Genomic DNA, 22,790 nt, shown 5'->3' with positions numbered 1-22,790 from the left:
ATTCTTGTCTTCTGATATACTTTATTCACTATAGTTACCTAAGAGACTGTAGGATATCACTGAGTTGTATCTCGTTAAGTCCTATTCAGTTCGATGATTGTTGAAGCAAAGTCGATATGTCGGTACGAGAATTGGTAGATGACGGTACGATAGAACCTTGATACGGTAAAGAAGGGAGGAAAATAGGGATGAAACTTAGATAGTACGATAAAAGATAGACGAAAGTACGATAGGACAAGAGAAAAAAAAGAAGGAAATTGGATAAGACAGGAAAGTTTAAGTTCAGATAGGACAGTGATAATAAACAAAATAATAATAATAGATAAAACGGAAGTGCGGCTGGATAGGAGAGGAAAGGAAATCGGACTGAAAAGAAGAGTTAAGCCTAGATACGATAGTGCAATTAAAAATGTATTAAATTATGAGAGAGTAAGAAGTAAAAGACAGGACAAGACAGCCAAACAAAGCATAAGATAGGATAGTACGATTAAAGACAAAAGACAGTATGATAGGATGAAAGGGAAGGAAATAGACTTATACAATAGGCTCGGATAGAATAATACGATAAAAGAAATAGGTAAAAATATGATAAGGAAGGAAAGCGAATAGAATGAGACATCAGGATAAGGCATAAAACAAGATAGTACGATTAGAAATGGGATTAAATGACTCAGACCAGAGGAAGACATGGTGAATAATGAAACAGAAAACGTATAGTATGCTAGAAACGAGTGATATACTGAGGCAACTTCTACCGGGACCAGCCGAAAGAAGGTACAATATTCTGAAACACTTCTGCCCGCACCTCGATTACTTTCAAAAGGCTCTAGTTGAAGTTACAGGGGTTTTTAAAGGTGTTTTTATGGCTCCAGTGACAGATTCACAAGATCTATACAATATTAACAGGAGGAACACTCTAGAGAACCCGGCTAATCATCTATATGGCCTTTGAAAATAGTCGTGGTGAGAGAGCAAAGCGTTTCTGAATACGGGCCAAGATAATAAAACCAGAAATTAAACAAGAACCTGATGAACTGAGAATATTACGACAAGAAAGCGTAGCAATGAACTAGGAACATGGAAGAGGCTACACAAGACATGGCTAGTGACAAGAGTGGACAAGTGCATGAGGGAGGAGGTGGGCAAGGGCAGATAAGGGGAAGATAAGGGCACAGTAAGGGTACAGGAGGGTACAGTGCGGTGTGTCAAGGCCATAAAGTGGAAATGATGTATGAAATAATGACGAGACATGGTGGTATAATGATGAGAGAGAGAGAGAGAGAGAGAGAGAGAGAGAGAGAGAGAGAGAGAGAGAGAGAGAGAGAGAGAGAGAGGAGAGAGAGAGAGGAGAGAGAGAGAGAGAGAGAGAGAGATTCAGATACAATGATTTTAGCCACAAATTATCATTGTACATTTGTGAAAAAAGACTTCCTGTTCTGAGAGAGAGAGAGAGAGAGAGAGAGAGAGAGAGAGAGAGAGAGAGAGAGAGAGAGAGAGAGAGTTTTTTGGTTAATTTAGTTGTGGTTGTGGTGGTTGTGGTGGAGGAATGTGGTGGAGACTCGGCCTTAACATTCCTGGCACCCTTCCCGAGCTGCCTTCTCCTCCTCCTCCTCCTCCTCCAAGGGAAAAGGCCGGTGTAGGTATCGTGGCGTAAAAATAACTGGTTTGAGAGAGGGAGAGAGGAAGGGAGAGAGGGAGAGTTAGGAAGGCGTGTAAGTAACTGAGCGATGTTATGTAACTGGTGATGATAATAGTAGTAATATTAATGGTGACAGTTGTAATAATAATAATAATAATAATAATAATAATAATAATAATAATAATAATAATAATAATAATAATGAAGGGAGAGAGGGAAAGATCAGAGGGGAGAGAGAGGAGTGTCGTTGTTAACTTGTTGAAAAAAAAATAAAAAAAATAAAAAATAATCTGCAATTATTGTAAGTCGTTTTCTATAAATCTTCATAGTATGCCCTTTAAAAGGAAAAGAAAATGGTGAAGAAAACGGATGTAGACAATCAGGGAATTTTGATACGAATATAAATGCATAATTAATCTACTTACACATACATCAGTCTATAAATTAATATTTGTATTTAAGGTAACACTTTGTTATGGAGGACCTTATTAGACTCTTACCTCGAATTATCTTAGGTAAGATTTTTATGAAAGAGCAAAACGTTTCAAGGTGCCTACTGGCCTGAGTTTTTCAAGTTTAGATAACGTTCACCTGATGTAACTTGAGTATGGAAGATTTGTGTCGAGTTTCCACGTTGGATAAGGAGAGAAAATAGAATGCAGCACACACTGAATAAGGAGAGAAAATAACGTGTTAGATAAGGAGAGAGAAAGGAAGGCAACATACAATGGATGAGATGAGAGGAAAAATAACGCCTTGAATGGGTAGAAAGAAAAAAAAGTAAGGGTAGAGAAAAGCAGCACATCAGATAAAAAGAAACAAAAGTAACACGGTAAAAGACACAAAAATGGAATACAAAACTATTCTTTCATTTTTCTATTTTATTATTTTTTTTTTTTCGTGACTATCCACTTCCAGAATTTTTTTATTACCTTCCTTCATATCCGTATTCAGATATTTATATATTTTTGTAACGCGGATTTCCTACTTTATTATTATTATTTTTTTATTTATATATATACATTCTTGAATTTATATACTCTCTGTAATTTATATCTTCTTAACGCATATAAATAAATAGATAGATAAAAGATAATAATAGTAACGTATTCAAGCAGACCCAGTCATACTTTCGAATAATTGCAACGTTATTCAAATATTTTACAAAATATTCCTTAGTACTGCAAATAAATAAATAAACTGATAGATACATAATAAAATAAACAAATAGATCAATAGATAAGCGAATAAACAAAGAAATATGTAGACAAGTAAATAAACAAATAAGAAAACTGAATATTTTTTTCGTATACTTTTCAAGATGTTGATTTTTCTTTTCTTTTTTCCATTACAGTCCAGCAAGGCGTCCAGAGGGTCCAGGGCCCGACACAGATGATCCCGTGAGTACTGAGTAGTAGTAGTAGTAGTAGTAGCAGTAGTAGCAGTGGTGGTGGTGATAGTAGGAGAAAAAGGAAGAGGAGGAGGAAGAATACAAAAGAAAGTCAAACAACAACATACCTTTAGATCCTTGCTAGGGCGTCTGGAAACTGCTTCTAACTAGCTAAAAGGTAGAGACAGGGCAGTACAGCAGAAGGCTCCTCCCCACCCACCACTCCTTTTTCTATAATACTGCATTCGTTTCTATAATCCCCTATGCGTTTTTATTTGTTATTCCTTTGTATTCTTTTGTGTATTTTTGTTTATTCCCTCGTATCTTCTCTCCTTCCATATCTATCTTCCTCATATTTTCCTTCCACTCCCTCATTCATAAATATCCTTCGTCTCCACTTATCCTTGTTACACCTTGCCTCTTCTTTCCTTTCCTCTCCCCTCCCCTCTCCCTTTCCTCTTCCTATCAATACACTCACCACGTGCTCTCCTCCCTTACTCCCTCCCTCATTCCCTCCCTCTTCCTCTCTTTGTACTTCCTCTCAACATTCCACATCCTCCCCTCTGTTGCAGGTATCTCTCTCATTTCCTGTCTCTTCTCTCTCTCTCTCTCTCTCCCCTCTGTCCTCTCTTACTTCTTTCATTTGCAACACATCTCTTCTTTCCCTAAAGTTTCTATCTTATTCGCTTCTTCCTTTTCTTTTCTTCTTCTTTTCCTCTTTCACTTTTGGCTCCACATTTTTTTACTCTTTTCTTCTTTCCTTTCATATTTTCTGTCATTTTTCATCTTTCTTTTTTCAATCTCTTTTTCTTTCCGTTTTCTGTGTCTTTTCTTTCTCTTTCTTTACCTTCTCTCCTCTCCTTTCCCCTCTTCCATCTTCAATTCACCTCCTTTCTTTTCCTTCTACTTCTCTTGTTTTCTCCTTTCCGCCTCCTCTCCCATCCTTTATTTTTTTAATATTTCCTTCCTCAGAATCTTCCATAATTTTTCCTCCTTTCTCTGTCCTTAGAAAGTGAAGAGAATTTCCTTATCTGCTCCACATATTTCTCGTACTTTCCTCCCTCTCATTCTTCTTTTTCTCCTTTCCTCCCCTTCAGCAACTTTCCTCCTCTTCTAGCCTTATTTTCTTTTCTCCTATCCACGTTTTTTTTTTCGTCTATTTTTTCCCTTCCCCTCATTTTCTCTCCTCCAGCTTTCCTCTCCTTTCCTCCCGTTCTCTCCTCTCGTAGTTGCATTAACTCTCTCTACCTTTTCTTCTACACCTCTCTGCAACAACTCCATCCCCTCTCCCTCCTCTTTACACCCCATTCCCCTCTCTCCCTCTTCTGTGTACCTTCTTCACCACCTCACCCTCCCCTCTGCACCTTTTCTCCACTCTTCCCTCCTCTCTACACCTTTTCTCCCCTTTCCTTCTCCTCCGCAGTTCCCCCATGCCTTCCCACAGCACCCAGCCCCCCTTAGCGCCCGGCAAAAAAGCCTGGGGGGTGCTGGCTTGGATGGGGGACTACACTGGAGAGTAATTATAGAACAGTCTTTGGGGGCGCGGGGGAGACTCAGGCTGCCTCTGTATCTCTTATTTTTACCCCTTACGTCGCAGAGAGAGAGAGAGAGAGAGAGAGAGAGAGAGAGAGAGAGAGAGAGAGAGAGAGGTAAAGGTGACTCAAATATGACTCGACTCTCCTTTTAGTTGTTTTTTTTTATCTTCTCTCTCTCTCTCTCTCTCTCTCTCTCTCTCTCTCTCTCTCTCTCTCTCTCTCTCTCTCTCTCTCTCTCTCTCTCTCTCTCTCTCTCTTTTCTTCATTTTTTTTCATACCATCCGTCCCCTATCTGTCTTCTAATGTCCCCTTTTTCATCTCTCTCTCTCTCTCTCTCTCTCTCTCTCTCTCTCTCTCTCTCTCTCTCTCTCTCTCTCTCTCTCTCTCTCTCTCTCTCTCTCTCTCTGAGTCTCCCCTCATCTCTTCCATTCGTTTCCTATTTTTTTCTTAATCTTTCCATTACATCTTCCCTTCTTTTTTTATGTAATTTCTTCCTTTTCCCCTTCTTATATCTTTTCCTTTTCATTCAGTTCCCATCTTATCTTTTCTATGTTTTATCCTTCCTCAGGCATTCCTTTCTTCCTCTTCTTCTCCTCCCCTTCTCCTCACAGACTCGTACAGGCTAACAGATCTGCATACATGGACAACCACATGTATGACTGATGGCTTCTTGCAGCTTCCCTTATGTTCCCATGTCCTCCCGAGTGACTGTTTCTTCCTTATCTTCCTTTGTGTTTCCTCGTTGCCTTCGCCCTACTGGTTACTCTGCGCCATATATGAGTCGGGCGGGGGGGGGGGGGCAATAATGTGCTAAACCTCACTCTTCACCTCGATGCTGAGCCAAAAGAGTGGGCGGAGAGGGCTGCCCACCCACCTACAACCATCACCACCCACCACCACCATCACCGCCACCACTGCAGGCAAAGTCATGCTTCCCTTCCCCCATGTTCTTCTATTCTGATTCACTTTTTTTTTCTTTTTCATTACCATTAATTAAGAAGGATGGAGAGGGAGGGAGGGAGGGAAGTGAGAGAACTGGGAGGAAATGTTGGGTGACTGAAGGGAGGGAAAGAGAAGGGGAGCTGAGAAGGAAATGGCGAAAAGGAGGAAGAAGAGAAAGGGAAGGAAATGGCGAAAAGGAAAAGGAGAAGGGAAGAAAATAAAAAAAGGCAGAGGAAGTGAGGAAAAGGAGAAAGAAGAGGAAGAGGAAGGGAAGGAGAAAAAGGAGATAAATAAGTGAAGAAAATGAGATAAAGGGAGATAAATGGAAGTTAAAAAAAGCAAAGGAGTGAGGGAAAAGAGGAAGGAAGAGAAAGGGAAATGAAAAAGGGTAAAGGAGTGAAGAGGAGAGGAAGAACAGGAACCAAAGTAGGAAAAAAAGATAATAGGAGTTGGAAAAAAAGAAGGAAAAGAAAGGGAAGTGAAAAAGACTAAAGTTTGAGAAAAGGGACAAAGAAAGGGGAAAAAGAATGAGGAGAATGGGGAAGAAGGAAGAGAAATGAGGGTGTAAAAGGATAAAGGCTTAAGAAAAAGGAGAGGAAAAGGACAAGGTAAAGGAAGGGAAAAGGAAAAGGGAAAAGGGGAAAGAAAGAAGATTAATTAAGGTGAAATAGGTAAAGGAGTAAAATAATGAACGAGAAAAGTAGGGAAAAGGAAGGGAAAGGAAAAGGGAAAAGTGAAAAGGAGTGAGAAAAAAGGGAAAGAAAGAGAAATGAAGGTGAAAAAGGCCAAAGGAGTAAGAAAAGGAGAGGAAAATGAAAGAAAGGAAGCGTCTCATATTTTCATCTCATACCTTACTCCTCTGCTTATCATGTCATCCTCATGTCATCATACCACGGATTACATCACAAGCATGCCTCTCTCTCTCTCTCTCTCTCTCTCTCTCTCTCTCTCTCTCTCTCTCTCTCTCTCTCTCTCTCTCTCTCTCTCTCTCTCTCTCTCTCTCTCTCTCTCTCTCTCTGCATCTTCCATTTCCTAATCCCTCATCCAATCCCTCCCACTTCCCCCTTTTCAGCCATGGGCCTCTTCCCTCTCCCCTCCCTCTCCCTCTCCCTCTCCCCTCTTCCACAAGCAGGCATTCCCACCTGCCCACGTCTTCTACGTTGAATTATTTCCGTAACTTCGTCGTCGCCAAGTTGATGAGAGAGAGAGAGAGAGAGAGAGAGAGAGAGAGAGAGAGAGAGAGAGAGAGAGAGAGAGAGAGAGAGAGAGAGAGAGAGAGAGAGAGGTTTGGATACAAACACACACACACACACACACACACACACACACACACACACACACACACACACACACACACACACACACACACACACACACACACACACACCTATCGTACCTGCCCACCTCACCTTATAAATTACGAAGGTGTTACACTCTTTATTAAGATGATATACCTGGCAAGGCTAAAGAGAGGGGCAGGTGAGGGACAGGTGAGCTATGTTTGAGGGGGCACAGCTGGAGGTGAAATGGGGGAACAGGTGAAGTGAAGGGAGAAGGGGAAAAGGGAAGGGGAGGAAAGGAGAAGGGAACGGTGAGGAAAACCCAGATAGCTGAGATTACCAGTGCCAGAGAGAGAGAGAGAGAGAGAGAGAGAGAGAGAGAGAGAGAGAGAGAGAGAGACGCAGAAGGAAGGAAGGCACATGCAAGTTTGTCATCACTTTCGTTGTTGATCTTCCTCTTACTATTTGTGGTGGTGGTGGTGGTGGTGATGCCTCGGGTGCCACAGACGCCCCCATGTTGGCACTGTGGCAGTCCCAGGTGCGTTGAGGCGCCGGAAGGTCTCGTCTCACACCCACGCCTGCCTCGCTGCACGCCTGCCTATCATGACATGTCCACCCCTTGCACCTCGTTTTCTGTCCGTCTGTCTGGAAATATTTACGTTTTACTTTCTCTCTTCTAAGTGATCTAGCTTCCTCCTCATCCTTCTTATTTTCACTTTGATGTATGGATTTGTCTCCTTTTTTTGTCTGTCTCCTTGCCTGTCTTAAAATATTTGTGCTTTATTTCCTCTTCTTTTCATGTTTCTCATTATTTCATCCCTTCATTGTCTTATTTTGCTTGGATATATCGACTGGTCTCTTCTGTCTATATGTCTTCATGTCTATATGTCTTCATGCCCCTCATTATTTCATCTTTCTTATTTTCATTTGGACATATATCTATTATTGTCCTCTTATCCACACACTGTCTACCTGATTATCCTCCTGTCACCTGTCTGTTGTACTTCCATGTTTACTGTCCATTTGTTCATCTTTCCCTCTCGTTATTGTCTTCCACTCATTTGTGTCACCTTCTCTCTTCCTCTCATCTATTATCCACTTATTCGTAAGATACTCACTCACTTGGCTGCTCTCATGTATTCAGATGTTCTTTGTCACGTGGTGGAGGTAGCACGCAGCTTAAACTCTGAATTATGAGGCTTAAATTGAGGCAAGACCTACATTAACTTTTTATGCACAGGGGAAGAAGACGAAGGCAAAAATATAGACCCGGAAAAAAAAAGTCCGCTAATTGTCTCTCCTATAGAATAAAAAGAAGAGTATCTGTTAGAGGAAGGTTTTGTCCTGCCTGGAATCACAGAGGCTGGTGATAACGATGATAATGGTGGTGGTGGTGGTGGCGGTAGTGTGTGGGTGTGGGTATAGACTGTACACTCATTTCTATCATGATACAAATTTGCTTGAATATGATGCATTATTGAAGATATAAAAAATATGCTGTCACTATGTATTTATCTTGTGAATCAGTGGAATATATACATGTGTGTGTGTTAGTTAATTTTTTTAGATGAAGCGCACACACACACTCACAAAAAAAAAAAAAAAAATTCAAATAGCTGACCTACTGTCTTCATGTGGTAATCCCACATCTTTATTAACTTCACATTATGTATATAAAGTCACTTCTTATGACAGTGAGAGCAAACACCTATATATGGTTAATCCAGGCCCCTAATGCCACGATTCCTTCCGCAGCATGGGCCTCCCGCCAGGTGCGTCACCACCCGTGTTCGCGCAGATCTTCCAGAATGCCCGGTTTGCCCAGGGTGGCGATGCCCTCTTCGAAGGGAGAATCACTGGCAACCCCAAACCAACAGTTTCCTGGACCCGCAAAGGGGCGAAACTCGTCTATGGCTCCAAATACCAGGTAAAGCAGCGCTTTCTAATCCAAAGGGTTGTTATAAAGGGATTGTCATGTGTAAGTTTAATGGCATCTCGTAGTTTCCTTAATTTTCTTTGTTCTTGTGTTCTTAATGCTGTGAACACTTGCTGCACTCACTCTACCAAGTCTTTGTTATGTGAAAGGGCATTGGCCAAGAGCAACAGAGTGAAAAAAAAGCCCGTTGAGAGAAAAAATAAGGCCCACTGAGAGAGAGAGAGAGAGAGAGAGAGAGAGAGAGAGAGAGAGAGAGAGAGAGAGAGAGATGCTTGATGTATCTCTAATGATGTATTCGTCCACAGGTGACCCATGACGAAGCGACAGGTGCAGTGACACTTCTGATCACTGCCATCGGTCCTGGTGACGAGGGAGAGTACACCTGCACAGCAGCCAACCAGTATGGAGAGGCCATCTGCACTGTGTACATTCAGCCGGAAGGTAGGTAATCCCTGCACCTCCCTACCCCTTCTATCCCTGGTGAATCCCTAAGCCTTGCCTCACCCAACCTTCCCTTTTCCAGCCTTCCAAAAGAGCCCCCTTACGAGGTATGCTGTGCATCTATTTGATGGTGTTGTTGATATGTAATTCTCTTTCAGTGTTAAAAAATCTAGTTTATACATTTGTCTCTTGCAGCGGCCTTAATGATGCAGCAGCAGCGTCAACAACAGCAGCAGCAACAGACCATGCAGAAGTCCTTTTTGCAGCAACAACAAGTGTCGCAACAAATTTCTCAGCAGCAGCAGCAACAGATGTTGTCGATGCAAAATGGACTGATGCAGTCTTTCCGAGTGGACACCTTTGAGTATCGCCTGTTGCATGAGGTTGAATTCCGGCGAACCCTCACCGTCCGCATGGCAGGCGAGGTGGTGGAGGAAGAGGGGGCCATCCAGGGTCCACCCCAGGCCCCACAACTCCTCCAGAAGCCTCGCTCCACTAAGGTCACAGATGGAGGCAATGCTACCTTCACTGTCAAAGTCAATGGCTATCCTACCCCCAGGGTAAGTGTCTCCTTGCTGTGACAGGGATGGCCAGGACACATACACCTGATAGTCTTGTGTGCTGGTGTTGCCATTTACTCAGCTCTGTCTTTAAAGCTAAACACTTTATGTTCACTATGAAACATATCATTATGTTCTATGCAGATGCCAGCCTGATGCATACAGAAACAATATAGTCTTCCTTTGTCTCTTGTCTGAATGCCTCATGTCTCCCACAGGCTGTCTGGTTCAAGGATGGAGTGCGTCTTCAGCAAAGTGACAAATACCTAATGACGCAGTCTGCTGGCCAGGTCACGCTCGTGGTCAAACAGGTGAATGCATCTGACAATGGCTACTACACAATGTTGGCTGAAAACAATTCTGGCTGCACTGTCACCTCGGCCCAGCTTGCCGTGGTGCCCCGTGGAGAGGTGGTCATGGACTCCCCCCAACGTGAGATCATCCGCCCTGAGAGGATGTAAGACTTGTTGCATTCCTTATGTCACTCAGAGTTCATAATGTTATCCATATCATGAAGTGATGTGTTTAATAAATGAGAAATATATTTTGGAGGGAGCATGATTCTGTAAGATATTTTTGGATGAGGTGGTGTTTGGAGGTGAGTCTGTAATGGTGTCTTCCTCACCACTCCTACAGGGAACAGCAGCAGGTTCCCCCTCTGGCGGCAGATGACACCGGTGATGACAGCAGCAAGAATCTGGAGCCCAAGTTTGTGCGCGGGCCAGCTGACGCCCAGGTGCAGGAGGGCAAGTTGGTGCGCTTTGAGGCCCGTGCCACCGGCCGCCCCTATCCTGAGGTGAGCCACTCCTCCTTGCTCTGCCTGTGTTATCCAGGTGTCTGGGTGAAAGAATGTCACCTGAAAATGTAAGGCCTAGGCTTGTCATTTTATAGCTTATATGACAGTGTTGAGTGTATATGTTTCTTGAGAAGGAAGTGGTAAGTAATTATTAGCTCTTGTCATGGTGGAGTACTGGTATTCAGGGCTCTATCACCTCAAAGTACTTTCCTATGACTTCCTTTTCAAGGAAACTGTAAATAAATGATAATTCCTTTGCTTTTGTAACAAGCTGATGCCTTCCTGGTGCAGGTAACATGGTACATCAATGGACGCCAAGTGGTGGACGATGCCACACACAAGGTTCTGGTCAATGAGGCAGGTTACCACTCCCTTATGATCCAGCGTGCTGCACTCAGTGACGCTGGCACCATTTCCTGTGTTGCCCGTAACAAGTCTGGCGAGGCAACTTACCAGGTGAGCCTTGGCATGATCAGAAAAAAGAATGAACCACAGGTGCAGTTGCATTGGACTTATAAGGAATCATTTGAAAGGAATTCATATCTAGCATTTTGGGATAAGTTTGTTAACTTGCAAAAATAAATTATTTGATCTCCAGGAACAGATTTGAGTATACAATTAATTATTTAAGAGTGGTGTGTTTAAGAAACTGCCTAACCAAGTGTTGTCCTCCCAGTGTCAGCTCAGTGTGCTGGAGACACAACAGATGGTTGCACCCAAGTTTGTGGAGCGCTTCCAGCAAACCAGCGTGTCTGAGGGAGAGACTGTTGTTCTCCAGTGCCGTGCTGTTGGCACCCCCACGCCCCTCCTTTCATGGCAGAAGGATGGCGTCACAATTCAAAACACTGATAATGTTATGGCAAGTTGGAATAATTCTCATTAACTATATTTAAGAGTGGCAGGAAGTGTAAAAAAAGAGTGCATGAGTATAGTAACAAAATTATATGATGAGCAAAAAATGAAGAATTGGAAAATGGATTAAAAGTAATGTGTGAGGTATAGATTTTAGACACATGTTGAGAATAGATAAGGCTAATACACAGGAGAATAATTAAGAGCTCTTAGAGAAGAGAGTATAGTAGCAGTGTCATAGCTTTTTTTGAAATACTAGCATTGTGGTGAGTAAACTTTCAGATCTGGTAATAAACATGTAATTTTTGCCATTTCAGATTCAGTACGACCAGAACGGCGCCTCATGCCTGCAGGTGCTGAGTGCCGGGGCAGCTGATGCCGGGTGGTACCAGTGCAATGCCCAGAACACTGCCGGCTCCACTGCCACCCGTGCCCGCCTCCACGTACAGCTGCCCAAGCCCCCTGCCCCAGCTGCCCCCTATCGCCCTCACTTCCCTAAACAAGGCAAACTCATTGAACCTGAGTAAGTAACTGTACTGTCATTCATTTCTATACATTAATCATTTGTTTCCATAAATGGCACCTGCCTACACAATGCCTCGTAATGCCACAGATATGTCATGGTGTTGCTCTGTTGCAGGCCAGAGCCTGAGCCCGAGGTGATCATTCTGCGCCCTGTGGAGCGCGCACACCATGTGCCCAAGGCTCCTGAGGAACCCGAACCCAAGCACCCCAAGTTTACTCATCCCCTGAGGGATATCGATATCGTCGAGGGCACACGAGCCCATTTCGAAGCTAAAGTGATCCCCATTGGTGATGCCACAATGAACATTGAGTGGTTCCACAATGGAAAACCTCTTGCAGCAAGTGAGTTTACTTTGCACTTCTTTCATTTAGAAACTAAAACTATTTCATTAAAGGAAGTTGACTGATATATTCCAAAATTTTTCTCAGAAATATGACCGGGTTCATTAAATTAAGGAAACACTCACGTGATACATTTTGTGCAGGTTCCCGAGCCACTGTCACATGGCGTTTTGGCTTTGTGGCTCTGGATCTCCTTAATGTGATTACTGCTGATGCTGGTGTGTACACCTGTCGTGCCACCAACGTCAAGGGACAAGATGAGACGTCCGCCAACCTTAGGATCACTGGTGGGTCATTGGGGAACTCATTCTTTCTTCTTGGTCAGGCTTTTTAGCATATTATTATCTTTAAACATATTTTCTATGAAACTTATTGTGCACATTTTAATGTGTCATGAAGTATTTGTTTTGCCAAGGGGAGAAATTGCCTGCTGAGGCCTTTGTGTTGTACCCACAGACCGGCCTCTTATTGAGAGGCAAACACAGCATCCTGAGGCATTGGAGCAGATTGGCTACCTGGAGGACCAGTCACGCTTCCAGCGTACCATCTCCATGGATGAATCCTCCCATGTCAAGCCCACCTTCATCAAGCCCCTCACTAACCTTGGGGAAGTCCTGGAGGGCAAGTATGCCCACTTCGAGGCCCAGGTCCAGCCCCTGAGTGACCCGTTCATGCGCATTGAGTGGTACAAGGATGGCAAGAGTATCACTGCAAGTGAGTGACTACATAACTGAGGACATGCGTACATTGATATGTTCATTGCATTGCATTTAGTTCTACAGGTGTTTGGATTCATCATAAACTCATAAAACATTTTTCTATCCCTTAGGCTCCCGAATCAATGTGATCTACAACTTTGGGTATGTGGCACTCAACATCATGCAGCTGCGTGAGGAGGACAGTGGCACCTACACTGTGCGTGCCATCAACAAGGCCGGGGAGTGCTCCTGCCAGGCCACCATTAGAGTTATCTGTGAGCATGGAATTACTGTATGGTGTTTTGTCAGCTTGTATGGTCTTTAGAAACTTTATCATTGTGTATTCATATTCATATATATATACCAAGAAATCAGAATAGCCAGGAGTATATAATTTTGCAGTAGGACTTTTTTGTTACAAGTCATTTTGGGATACAGTTAAAGCTTTATAATCAGAAAATAACATATGAATCAGATGTCTTAGTGTTCTTAGAGTAGAATGATTATGTGAGCATTGAATCATACTACAGTCCCCCAAATACATGATAACCTTTGTCTTGCTCTTATAGCAATGTCAACCGTGACTGGTGACCTGGGCATCCCTGAGCAGGCACAGCACATCAAGAGTGTGGAGGAGATGGAGGCCTACAGGTGAGGCTGTGGTGATGGAGGTTACTGCACAAAGCATCATGATTGCTCATTTTCTGACACATGGGAATAGTGGAGTGTGTCTGATTGTTGAATCTCTGAATGTTAAGTGTTGTTTCACTTTCAGACAACAAATGTTGGCCAAGACCAAAGCAGAAATGGATGAAGCCATAACTGCTCCTGTGTTCAAGACAAACCTAAAGGATATCATTGCCAAAGAAAATGGCTTTGCCCACTTTGAAGCCCGCCTGGAACCCATTGGTGATCCCACTCTCAAGGTTGAGTGGCTCAAGGATGGTCGCCCAATGGAAGCCAGTGAGTATCTCATATTCACTTACAATCTCTCATACATTTCGTGTGACTGTGAAGACAGATTTTAATAATATTAATGTCAATTTAACATTTGTCAATTCCCTCATCCACTTCTCTGTCAACAGGCTCCCGCATCACCTCTTTCTTCAACTTCGGCTATGTTGCCTTGACTGTGAAGGCTCTGATCATGAAGGATGCTGGCACCTATACATGCCGTGCCTACAATGCCAAGGGAGAGGCCCGCGTTGACTGCAAGCTCACTGTCATCTCTAAGGCAGAACAAGAAGAATCTCAGTATGGAGAAACCATGGCCAAGATGCAGTACTTGGAGGATGCTTCACGTCACAAGAGGACTGAGACAGAGGAGACCACTATCTCCATGCCACCCAAGTTCCTGGGTCCTCTGAAGGGAACAAACAAGATTGTTGAGGGTCAGAAGGCTCACTTTGAGACTCGCCTTGAGCCACAGGGTGACCCCAATTTGACAGTTGAGTGGTACTTCAATGGGCAAGCCATCATGTCTGCTTCTCGCATCAAGACTTACCATGACTTTGGCTACGTGTCTCTGGATATCTCTGACATCCGCCAGTCTGATGCTGGCCAGTACACCGTGGTGGCCCGCAATGCTCTGGGCCAGGCTCAGAGTAGTGCTGTCATGGAGGTGGAGAGTAAGTCATTACATACATTGCCCTTTATTTCTTTTTTCTTGTTTGTCTTTGCCTTACAAATGAAAATATACATAAATTCTAATATAACATGACTGACTTTTTACCTTCCCACAGCTCGTGCCGGCATTGACACCAGCACCATGCATGAGGTCTCACTCAAGCAGACAGCTGCCCTGGAGCGCCGCCACCAGGAGCCTCATTATGATATTGAGGAACTAACCAAATCCAAACCTGAGTTTGTTGTGCCACTGCAGGACCCCAAGCCCATGCCTGAGGGAAAGAATGTCCACCTGGAAGCTCGTCTGGAGCCCATGAATGACCCAACCATGAAGGTGGAATGGTTCTGCAATGGCAAGCCTATCACCATCGGCTCTCGCTTCAAAACCTACTTTGACTTTGGCTTTGTTGCTCTTGACATCCTGGGAGTGTACACCACCGACTCTGGTGAGTACACCTGCCGTGCTGAAAACTATCTCGGCAGTGCCCACACCTCGGCCTGTGTGCGTGTGGAGGGCACAGGTGACATCCAGACTGACACCATGCATGATGGCGCCATGGAGCAGATCCACTACCTGGAGGATGCCTCCCGCTATCACCGCACCACCGAGGAGCAGACAGAGATCAAGACAGCACCGAACTTTGTCAAGTCACTGAAGAACATCGAGACTGTTGAGGGCACTAACATTCACTTGGAGGCCCGCCTGCAGCCCATTGGGGACTCCTCCATGAGAGTTGAGTGGTTCTTCAATGACTCTCCTCTCAAGGTTGGCCACCGCTTCAAGCCAGCTTACGACTTCGACTACGTGGCCCTTGACCTATTGAGTGTGTACCCCGTGGACTCTGGCATCTACACCTGCAGGGCCACCAACAGTCTCGGTCAGGCTGTCACCTCAGCTTCGGTCAAAGTCACTGGTAAGTTGTGTCACATGAATATTCTTGCATGTTATGCAGATTTCAGTGGAAGACTGTGGTGATTTTTTTCTATTCTGTATATGTACATGGTGAGTTTTTTTTGTGTGTTTACTCCTATATATAGTACTGAACAACCCTATTGTAAACAATATGTTTGACCTATCCTGGAATAAGGTAATTCATTGTGTAGCTATGACCAGGACCCCAACCCAGATCCTTCCTCAGTAATAAATGGTTGCAGTAGCATCGACCCATGCCCTGTTGACCTTTCTCCATCCCACTCTAGCGTCCCTGTCCATTTGTAGCCCATTGTAGGTGTTATGAGAACCATGTCCTGCCCTACCCTAACCTTACCTTACCACCTCTCTCTGTAGCCAAGAAGGATCTCGTGTTCGACTCAGAACACCCTGAGAGCTTGCAGAAACTTCAGTACCTTGATGACAGTTCACGATACCAGAGACGCGAAACAATGGAAGAAGTCTCTGTCAAGATCAAACCCAAATTTCTGACAAAGCTCAAGGATGTAGTTCAGAAGGAACGGAACCATGCCCACTTCGAGGCCAAGCTCGAGCCCATCACTGACCCCAACCTGCGTGTCGACTGGTACAAGGACGGACAGCCAATCCAGATGGGCTCAAGGTTCCGTCTGATTCATGACTTTGGCTATGTTGCTCTTGATATCAATGATCTTATTGAAGAGGACTCTGGTGTGTACACTTGCGTTGCCACAAATCTTATGGGCAAAGATGAGCTCACAGCCAACCTGAAAGTGATCAGTGAGTAGCAATTTTTCTCTCATCTGGATGCCAGCGCTAAACTGATGCTCTTTTCACCAACGCATATCTGCATGTTTATAGACTAGCAATCTTTCACCTCTTTTGCTTTCCAATTTCAGAAGAACCTTGATTTTTTTTTAATGGAATAATCGGATGGGTATAAGGTATCATTCGCTGGATTGTGGAATTAAAAGTTAACACAACACATTTTCTACTCACATTTTTTACTTACTTTTTGGAAGCTCCACTGAGATGGGCTTTTTAAACTTTTTGTAGCCCTTTGCCAGTCTCCTTTACATGTAAGAAAAAGAAAGAACATTTATGATCTTAATCTGAATTAATACAGCATATATATACATATATATTAGCCTCTTCTAGATTAACACAATATATTTACAGATAAGTTTTATCTAAATTAACACCACATTTATAAGCTTTATCTAAACTGATATTCAATAATATCATTATCTTAAACAAAACTCCTAGAATGCTCTATAAAATATAGAACTAACAAAACCATAATGTACTTTGCATGGCAGAACAGACCCACAGTCAGGATATTAGAGAACCACATCAATGAATATCATGAACACCAACTACAAAAATCACACTAAGAATGAAAGACTAATTCTTATTTCCTGCTTGCCATAGGTTCCTCTGGTGTTGTTCTGGAGTCTCAGAGTGAGACTCTCAGCATGCAACAGCTTCAGATGCTGGAGGATCGCAACCGCTACTCTCGCACTGAGGTTGTGGAGGAGACTACCTCCCAGGCTCCCGTCTTCACCACCTCTGTCAAGAATCTTGAAATCCTTGAGGGACAGCGAGCTCACTTTGAGGCTCGTCTCATCCCCACCTCTGATCCAACCATGAAGGTTGAGTGGCTCCGCAATGGTGTGCCTGTGAAGAGTGGCTCTCGTTTCACAGAGTACAATGACTTTGGCTTTGTGGCTTTGGACATCATGTATGCCTATGCTGAGGACTCTGGCACCTACCAGTGTCGTGCCACCAATGTTAATGGCCAGGCTGTGACTTCTGCTACCCTCACATGCCACACCAAGGATGCTATCATTGGAGAAACCATGAACCAGGAGGCCATGGACAAGATCTCACGCCTGGAGTCCCGCACTCACCGCACTGTGACCACTGAGGAGACCACCAGCCAGGCCCCAGTCTTCACCTCACCCATGAGGGACCAGAAGCTCATGGAGAATGCTCCTCTTCACTTTGAGGCACGTCTTATCCCTGTCGGTGATCCTGACCTCAAGGTGGAATGGTTCAAGAACAATATTCCCATTCAGCATGCTAATCGTATCTCCACCATGCATGACTTTGGCTATGTTGCTCTGGACATGAAGTATGTGAAGCCCGAGGACACTGGCACCTACACCTGCCGTGCCACCAACAAGCTGGGCCAGGCTGTCACTTCAGCCACACTGGTTGTCACCTGTGAGTATCTTGTAGCATATGTTGCAACTGTCATTGTTGAGATATGTATGTGTCCATTAGCATAGATGTTTTATACATTTTTAGTATTCAAGTAACTTGAGCAGGTACATAGGTTAACTCGAAAATATTTATATTTGCACTGCAGCCAAGGAATCTCTCCTGTTGGAATCTCAACACACTGAGGCTCTGGAGAAGATCCGTTATCTGGAAGATGCCTCTCGCCACACCAGGTCTGCTACAGAAGAGACTGTCATCACTCAGGCACCCAAGTAAGTTACACTTCCCTTTCTTACATACAACTTCATAACACTCAGGCAGGGCAGACATGTTACCTATTTTCTTAGTTTTGAAATTTTGATTTTTTTGTCAGATATTTTTGATTATGTGAATGTTCCAATGGAATATTTTTTTCTCCTGTGTGCATGTTTATGTTTTTGCATGAAATTAATTTCTTTTCAGGTTTGTTGTAGAGCTGTCTGGACTGACACAGCTGTGGGAGGGCCAGAGTGCCCACATGGAGTCTCGCCTGGAGCCATACCCTGACCCCACCATGAAGGTGGAGTGGTTCCACAATGGCCAAGCTCTCCAGATTGGCCACAGATTCAGGTATGTCATCAAAAATCTTAAAATTATGTAATTATTGCAGCTTGATAGAGCATACAATATACTAACATGACATAAAAGGTAGCTTCAACTGGATAATCTCTGTGGATAAAGTTTCTTTCTGCAGCCATTTATTAACACTCCACATGATTTCTCTCAGGACAATGTACGACTTTGGCTTCTGTGCCCTGGACATCCTGCAGGCCGTGGCTGAGGACTCTGGCACTTATGAGTGCCGTGCCACCAATCGTGTTGGCACTGCCACTTCCACTCTGACAATTGGTGTCAAATGTGAGTTCCAGGAATTTTCCAGATTTTATGAAATGCTCAAACGTGTATAAGACTTTGACAGTTTTTATAGTGCATAAATTGATTATCTTCTGTTCAGAAGGATGGTAAATCCAAAGAAGAAGCTTATCATTCTTATCCTAGTATTAATTTTGGAGACAGTGCTAAGGAAGTGAGAAAGAGCAGATCTGGAACAAATTTAACATGAACCCAATCTCTGTTTTTCAGCCAAGAGTGATTTCATTGTGGAGACCCAGCATCCCGAGGCCATGGCACAGATCAGCCGCCTGGAGCAGAAGGCACCAAGCAAACGCCCTGAGGATGTCCCAATGATTGAGAAACCCAACTTTGGACGTGCCCTGAAGAACCAGGAGAGGCTGATTGAAGGCCAGTCAGTTCACTTGGAGGCCACTCTCACCCCTGTCAATGACCCAACAATGAAGGTTGAATGGTTCTTCAATGGACAACCAATTCCATCAGGTAAGCATCTTTTCTGTGGCCATACTGGTAAGAATGAGTTGTGTGTCTGTGTGTATTAGTAGTAATTACATATTGAGATCCCTACTTATCCTTTATTAATAATATGATAGTCCTCAGCTGGGCTTGTAAGTTTGCATTTAATCAGAGTAAATACAGCAGAATAATGCCTCTTGTGACTCAATTCTCTCCCCTTCAGGCCATCGTTTCCGCACAACCTACGACTTTGGCTTCGTCGCCTTGGACATCCTGTATGCCTACCCTGAAGACTCTGGAACTTATATGTGCAAGGCCACCAATGTAGCTGGCCAGGCAGTCACCTCATGCAACATCGGGGTGGAGGGTAAGCTGGAGATGGCCCGGCGTGTTCACGGCTGCTTCGTCTACACTGGGAATGCTCCCATCGTCCGCCTTCCCAGGCACACCCCTTACAATTGAACTGTCCCCTTCTTATGTCTTCCTCCTCCTCCTCACTCTGGCCCTAACACACAAGCATACACCCTTCCACACACTAAAGATGTGAACTGAAAATTTTACCGACAAAGACGGGACCATCCGACACTAATCTTGATCTGGCAAGACATCTAGATTAGTGAATTTGTGACACATTTCCACATACACTATTCCCTCCACCTTGCCCACACCTTTCCCTTTGCACTTACAGTTTAAAGTAATGCTCCCGAATTTTTGAAGTTCATATTTTCAGTACTACATCACATATTTTTGATGGAAGAGTATTTTTACTGGATGTGCTTTGTTATACAGTATTTTGAACTGTTCAGCCGACAAGTTCGACATAAAGTTACTCACTGACACTTTTACAATGTAAGCAGAGATAGTTTTTCAGACTTTGAAACCTGACAACTTATTATTATTATATTTTTGGTTACATATATTAGCACCTGAATTAGATAGTCACAAAACACCACCAGCTTGCTTACACTGACACTGTTGGCTTAGCAGGAGGCAAACTATCATGGCTGTGCTCTGTGTGTGCGAGTTTGTGTTTATATACTAATATTGTTAAGGATACATTGCCTCCCTCAACTAATGCCTCCTGAGGTGAGTGATGCCCACTAATGTTTGCGTCCTCTCAATCATCTGCCAGTTGTTAACAGACTTGTTGCATGTTGTTATTTTATCGTATTTTGATTTAGTTGGCTGCACACGGCCAGTAGAAAACGAGTAGAGTGTTGCCTTTCCTCCTAGTTACTTTTTTTTTTTATGTAGTGTTGGCAGTAATGGCGTTGTAGCATGTGTGTTATACCCTTCAGTTTGATGGTGTGTGGACATTATTTGATCATTTGCATCAGCCAGTAATCAGTTCAAGATGCATTCTGTCAGATATTTTGTCCGATGCCCATGATAATGTTTTCCCGGACATAATTACCTGAACAGACGCAATGGCTGAGCACGTGGTTTTTGGCGTCACGGCGATCGATCTTGCCACTCCACGAGTTGGCCAAGACGTGATCGCCGCGCGGCGTTCCGAAAACACGTCCACTTTTCATCCCACCGACTTCCGTTCAGAAATTATCTCCGGAAGGACCCACTCAGTGTACCAAGTGCTCTAGTCACCTAATTATAGTTCTCGATCTCTCCCACCTCCCACTCCCCTTGATTCAGTATCACAATCACGCCAAATGTTATCTTGATCCAAGGCTCTCGTGTTAACACACCTGGTAACAGTTTTGATCGCTTTTGTCAATCAATACGGCTCGCTTACTCGATCGTTGACACTCGCCGGGCCCCGCAACGCCTCTACGCTAACTGCGCGCTATTAGTCGCTTTCACACACAAAATCTATCTTTCTATCTATAGCCATATATATCCCTTATAATTTATATGTATATATACATATATATACATACCTCTTTACACAGTTTCTTAGCGAGGCTCAAATATCCGTTACAATTGAACATTAAAAAAGCACCTAGTTATTATATGAATTTTGTTTGTGCTTTGTGTTTGATGCCAAATTGCTTAGTGTCTTGCGAGAAAGAGGCTTATAAATAAAGACATAACAACCTCCCGTGTTTTCATCCATACCACAGAGGGATGATCACTGATCAGTCACATAAATGACCGGTACAGGGGACTGAGTCACGTTCTAGACCAGTAGGATGTGAATAAAAGCGATATCGACTAAGGGTAAAGCAAGTTTTACTCAATGCAGGACTGGTGATGCACGAGCCTCTTTCTGTGCCCTCTTGTCGCGACCTCGGCGTGTGAGGGACTGAGGGGAAGAATTGCGCACGGGGGTGGTCTGGGTGCGAGGGTGTGAGTAGGAGGAGCCACTAAGCGATGCAAGGTCGAGGTGTTGGTGGAGCTAAATATACCAGCGACCCGCGTGAGTCACGTCCGACAGTACCTATGCCCACCGTTTATGGGAGTATTCGTACCTACCCAACTCTTCATAGCCTGCGCGAGGGACTAGCGTAATGAGGGAGGGAGAGATAAGAGAACGGCTGCCATGTAAACATACCCAAAGTCCTGACGAGAGAGACCGTTAAACAGCAGTCGATGCAGCCAAGTCTAAAGTTAACCCATCTATCCTCGTCCCACTTGAGCCTTTAGTACAGAAAGCCATTAGCCCTATATTAGTCCCGCGTGCCTGGTTTCTTGCGCCACACTCACGAGGCTAATTTGGCATGCGGCATGAGAGAAAGATGCAGGTGGAGGAGCTATAATGGATGCCGGGTAGTGCCTCGGCATGGCTCAACACTGCCTCTTAACTCAAAACCTTTCACATTGTCTCCTGATTTAGAAACTTCAAGGTGCCAAATAACATTCACTTGAAACTCTGGCAACCGAGAATTTCACCATGACCCTGTACAGACATAATGCGTTCATACATTATCGCGCGAATATTTATCACACAACCTTTCTCCCTTCGTTTGCGAATCCTGATACGTAATGCGGAACAAGTGCGTGTTGTTTTAACTGACACTCTAGGAAGCCTTGTTATTGTTAGTTTGTATAACCATATATGGCAATCAGCTCTTACTGGTAGCAAGGATGGCGGCGCGTAGGTGTGAGTGGCAAGGAGACAGGAGGGAGGCTGACGAGATAAGAGGATGACGGGCACTAGCGATAGGACAGAACTGAGGAGCTATAAGGATTGATAACTTGAATATCATAATTTTCTTCCATATACAGACCCAGACATACGACCACAATGCGTTGATTAAGGAATGCAGATAGTTAATACTGAAACGAACACGAGGAAGCACACACACACACGCACAGCGCCATGACTCATTTCTATCTTTACCGCATGAACTAACCCATTGAAAGACCGCACCACCTCCTCCTCTTCCCCTCCCACCTCCCTCTCCGGTGTCTCCCAGAATATGACGTGACACGATTTTAATAAGGTAAAGGAGGACCAACCGACACTGCATCAGCGCCTCTCAGTGAAAAGGAGGTCGCCCGGTACTCTACCTCTGCCACAGACCTTTATTATGATGGTCTCGGCAATTTTCCCAAACGTGTGACTTCCTTTAGTCCTTATTATGAGCAAGATATGTCACGGAAAAGATGGGTAGATGAATGAATATTAATCAGGATGTCCACAAAACTAAATTTCAAATAAAGAACTTCATAGAATACTTGGATATTGGAAAGAAATTAATAAAATGTTAAGGATGATAAGGATGAAAGTGAAGATTTAAATTCAAGCATAGAATATTAAGGTGGTATTAGAGAATGCAGAGATGTGTAG

General features: G+C 43.8%; 1 protein-coding gene across 1 annotated transcript in view; it reads left to right on the top strand.

The window, feature by feature from the left end:
• Positions 1-22,790, top strand: part of LOC135112913 (titin-like) — a 190,835-nt gene that overhangs the window by 18,882 nt on the left and 149,163 nt on the right. The window contains exons 2-25 of the mRNA XM_064027865.1: positions 2,994-3,039; positions 8,542-8,713; positions 9,028-9,163; positions 9,359-9,723; positions 9,942-10,180; positions 10,360-10,519; positions 10,811-10,975; positions 11,196-11,378; positions 11,689-11,894; positions 12,012-12,238; positions 12,382-12,525; positions 12,695-12,952; positions 13,068-13,211; positions 13,506-13,587; positions 13,712-13,899; positions 14,022-14,564; positions 14,679-15,476; positions 15,851-16,252; positions 16,904-17,698; positions 17,844-17,967; positions 18,158-18,304; positions 18,462-18,592; positions 18,818-19,069; positions 19,266-19,409. Coding sequence (XP_063883935.1) covers positions 2,994-3,039; positions 8,542-8,713; positions 9,028-9,163; positions 9,359-9,723; positions 9,942-10,180; positions 10,360-10,519; positions 10,811-10,975; positions 11,196-11,378; positions 11,689-11,894; positions 12,012-12,238; positions 12,382-12,525; positions 12,695-12,952; positions 13,068-13,211; positions 13,506-13,587; positions 13,712-13,899; positions 14,022-14,564; positions 14,679-15,476; positions 15,851-16,252; positions 16,904-17,698; positions 17,844-17,967; positions 18,158-18,304; positions 18,462-18,592; positions 18,818-19,069; positions 19,266-19,409 — 6,051 coding nt within the window. The remainder of the gene's footprint in view (positions 1-2,993; positions 3,040-8,541; positions 8,714-9,027; positions 9,164-9,358; positions 9,724-9,941; positions 10,181-10,359; positions 10,520-10,810; positions 10,976-11,195; positions 11,379-11,688; positions 11,895-12,011; positions 12,239-12,381; positions 12,526-12,694; positions 12,953-13,067; positions 13,212-13,505; positions 13,588-13,711; positions 13,900-14,021; positions 14,565-14,678; positions 15,477-15,850; positions 16,253-16,903; positions 17,699-17,843; positions 17,968-18,157; positions 18,305-18,461; positions 18,593-18,817; positions 19,070-19,265; positions 19,410-22,790) is intronic.

The sequence above is a fragment of the Scylla paramamosain genome, chromosome 24 (assembly GCF_035594125.1).
Source record: "Scylla paramamosain isolate STU-SP2022 chromosome 24, ASM3559412v1, whole genome shotgun sequence".
In the NCBI taxonomy this organism is placed as follows: domain Eukaryota; kingdom Metazoa; phylum Arthropoda; class Malacostraca; order Decapoda; family Portunidae; genus Scylla; species Scylla paramamosain.
The sequence above is the reverse complement of the archived record's forward strand: the minus strand, read 5'-3'. Positions and strand labels throughout refer to the sequence as shown.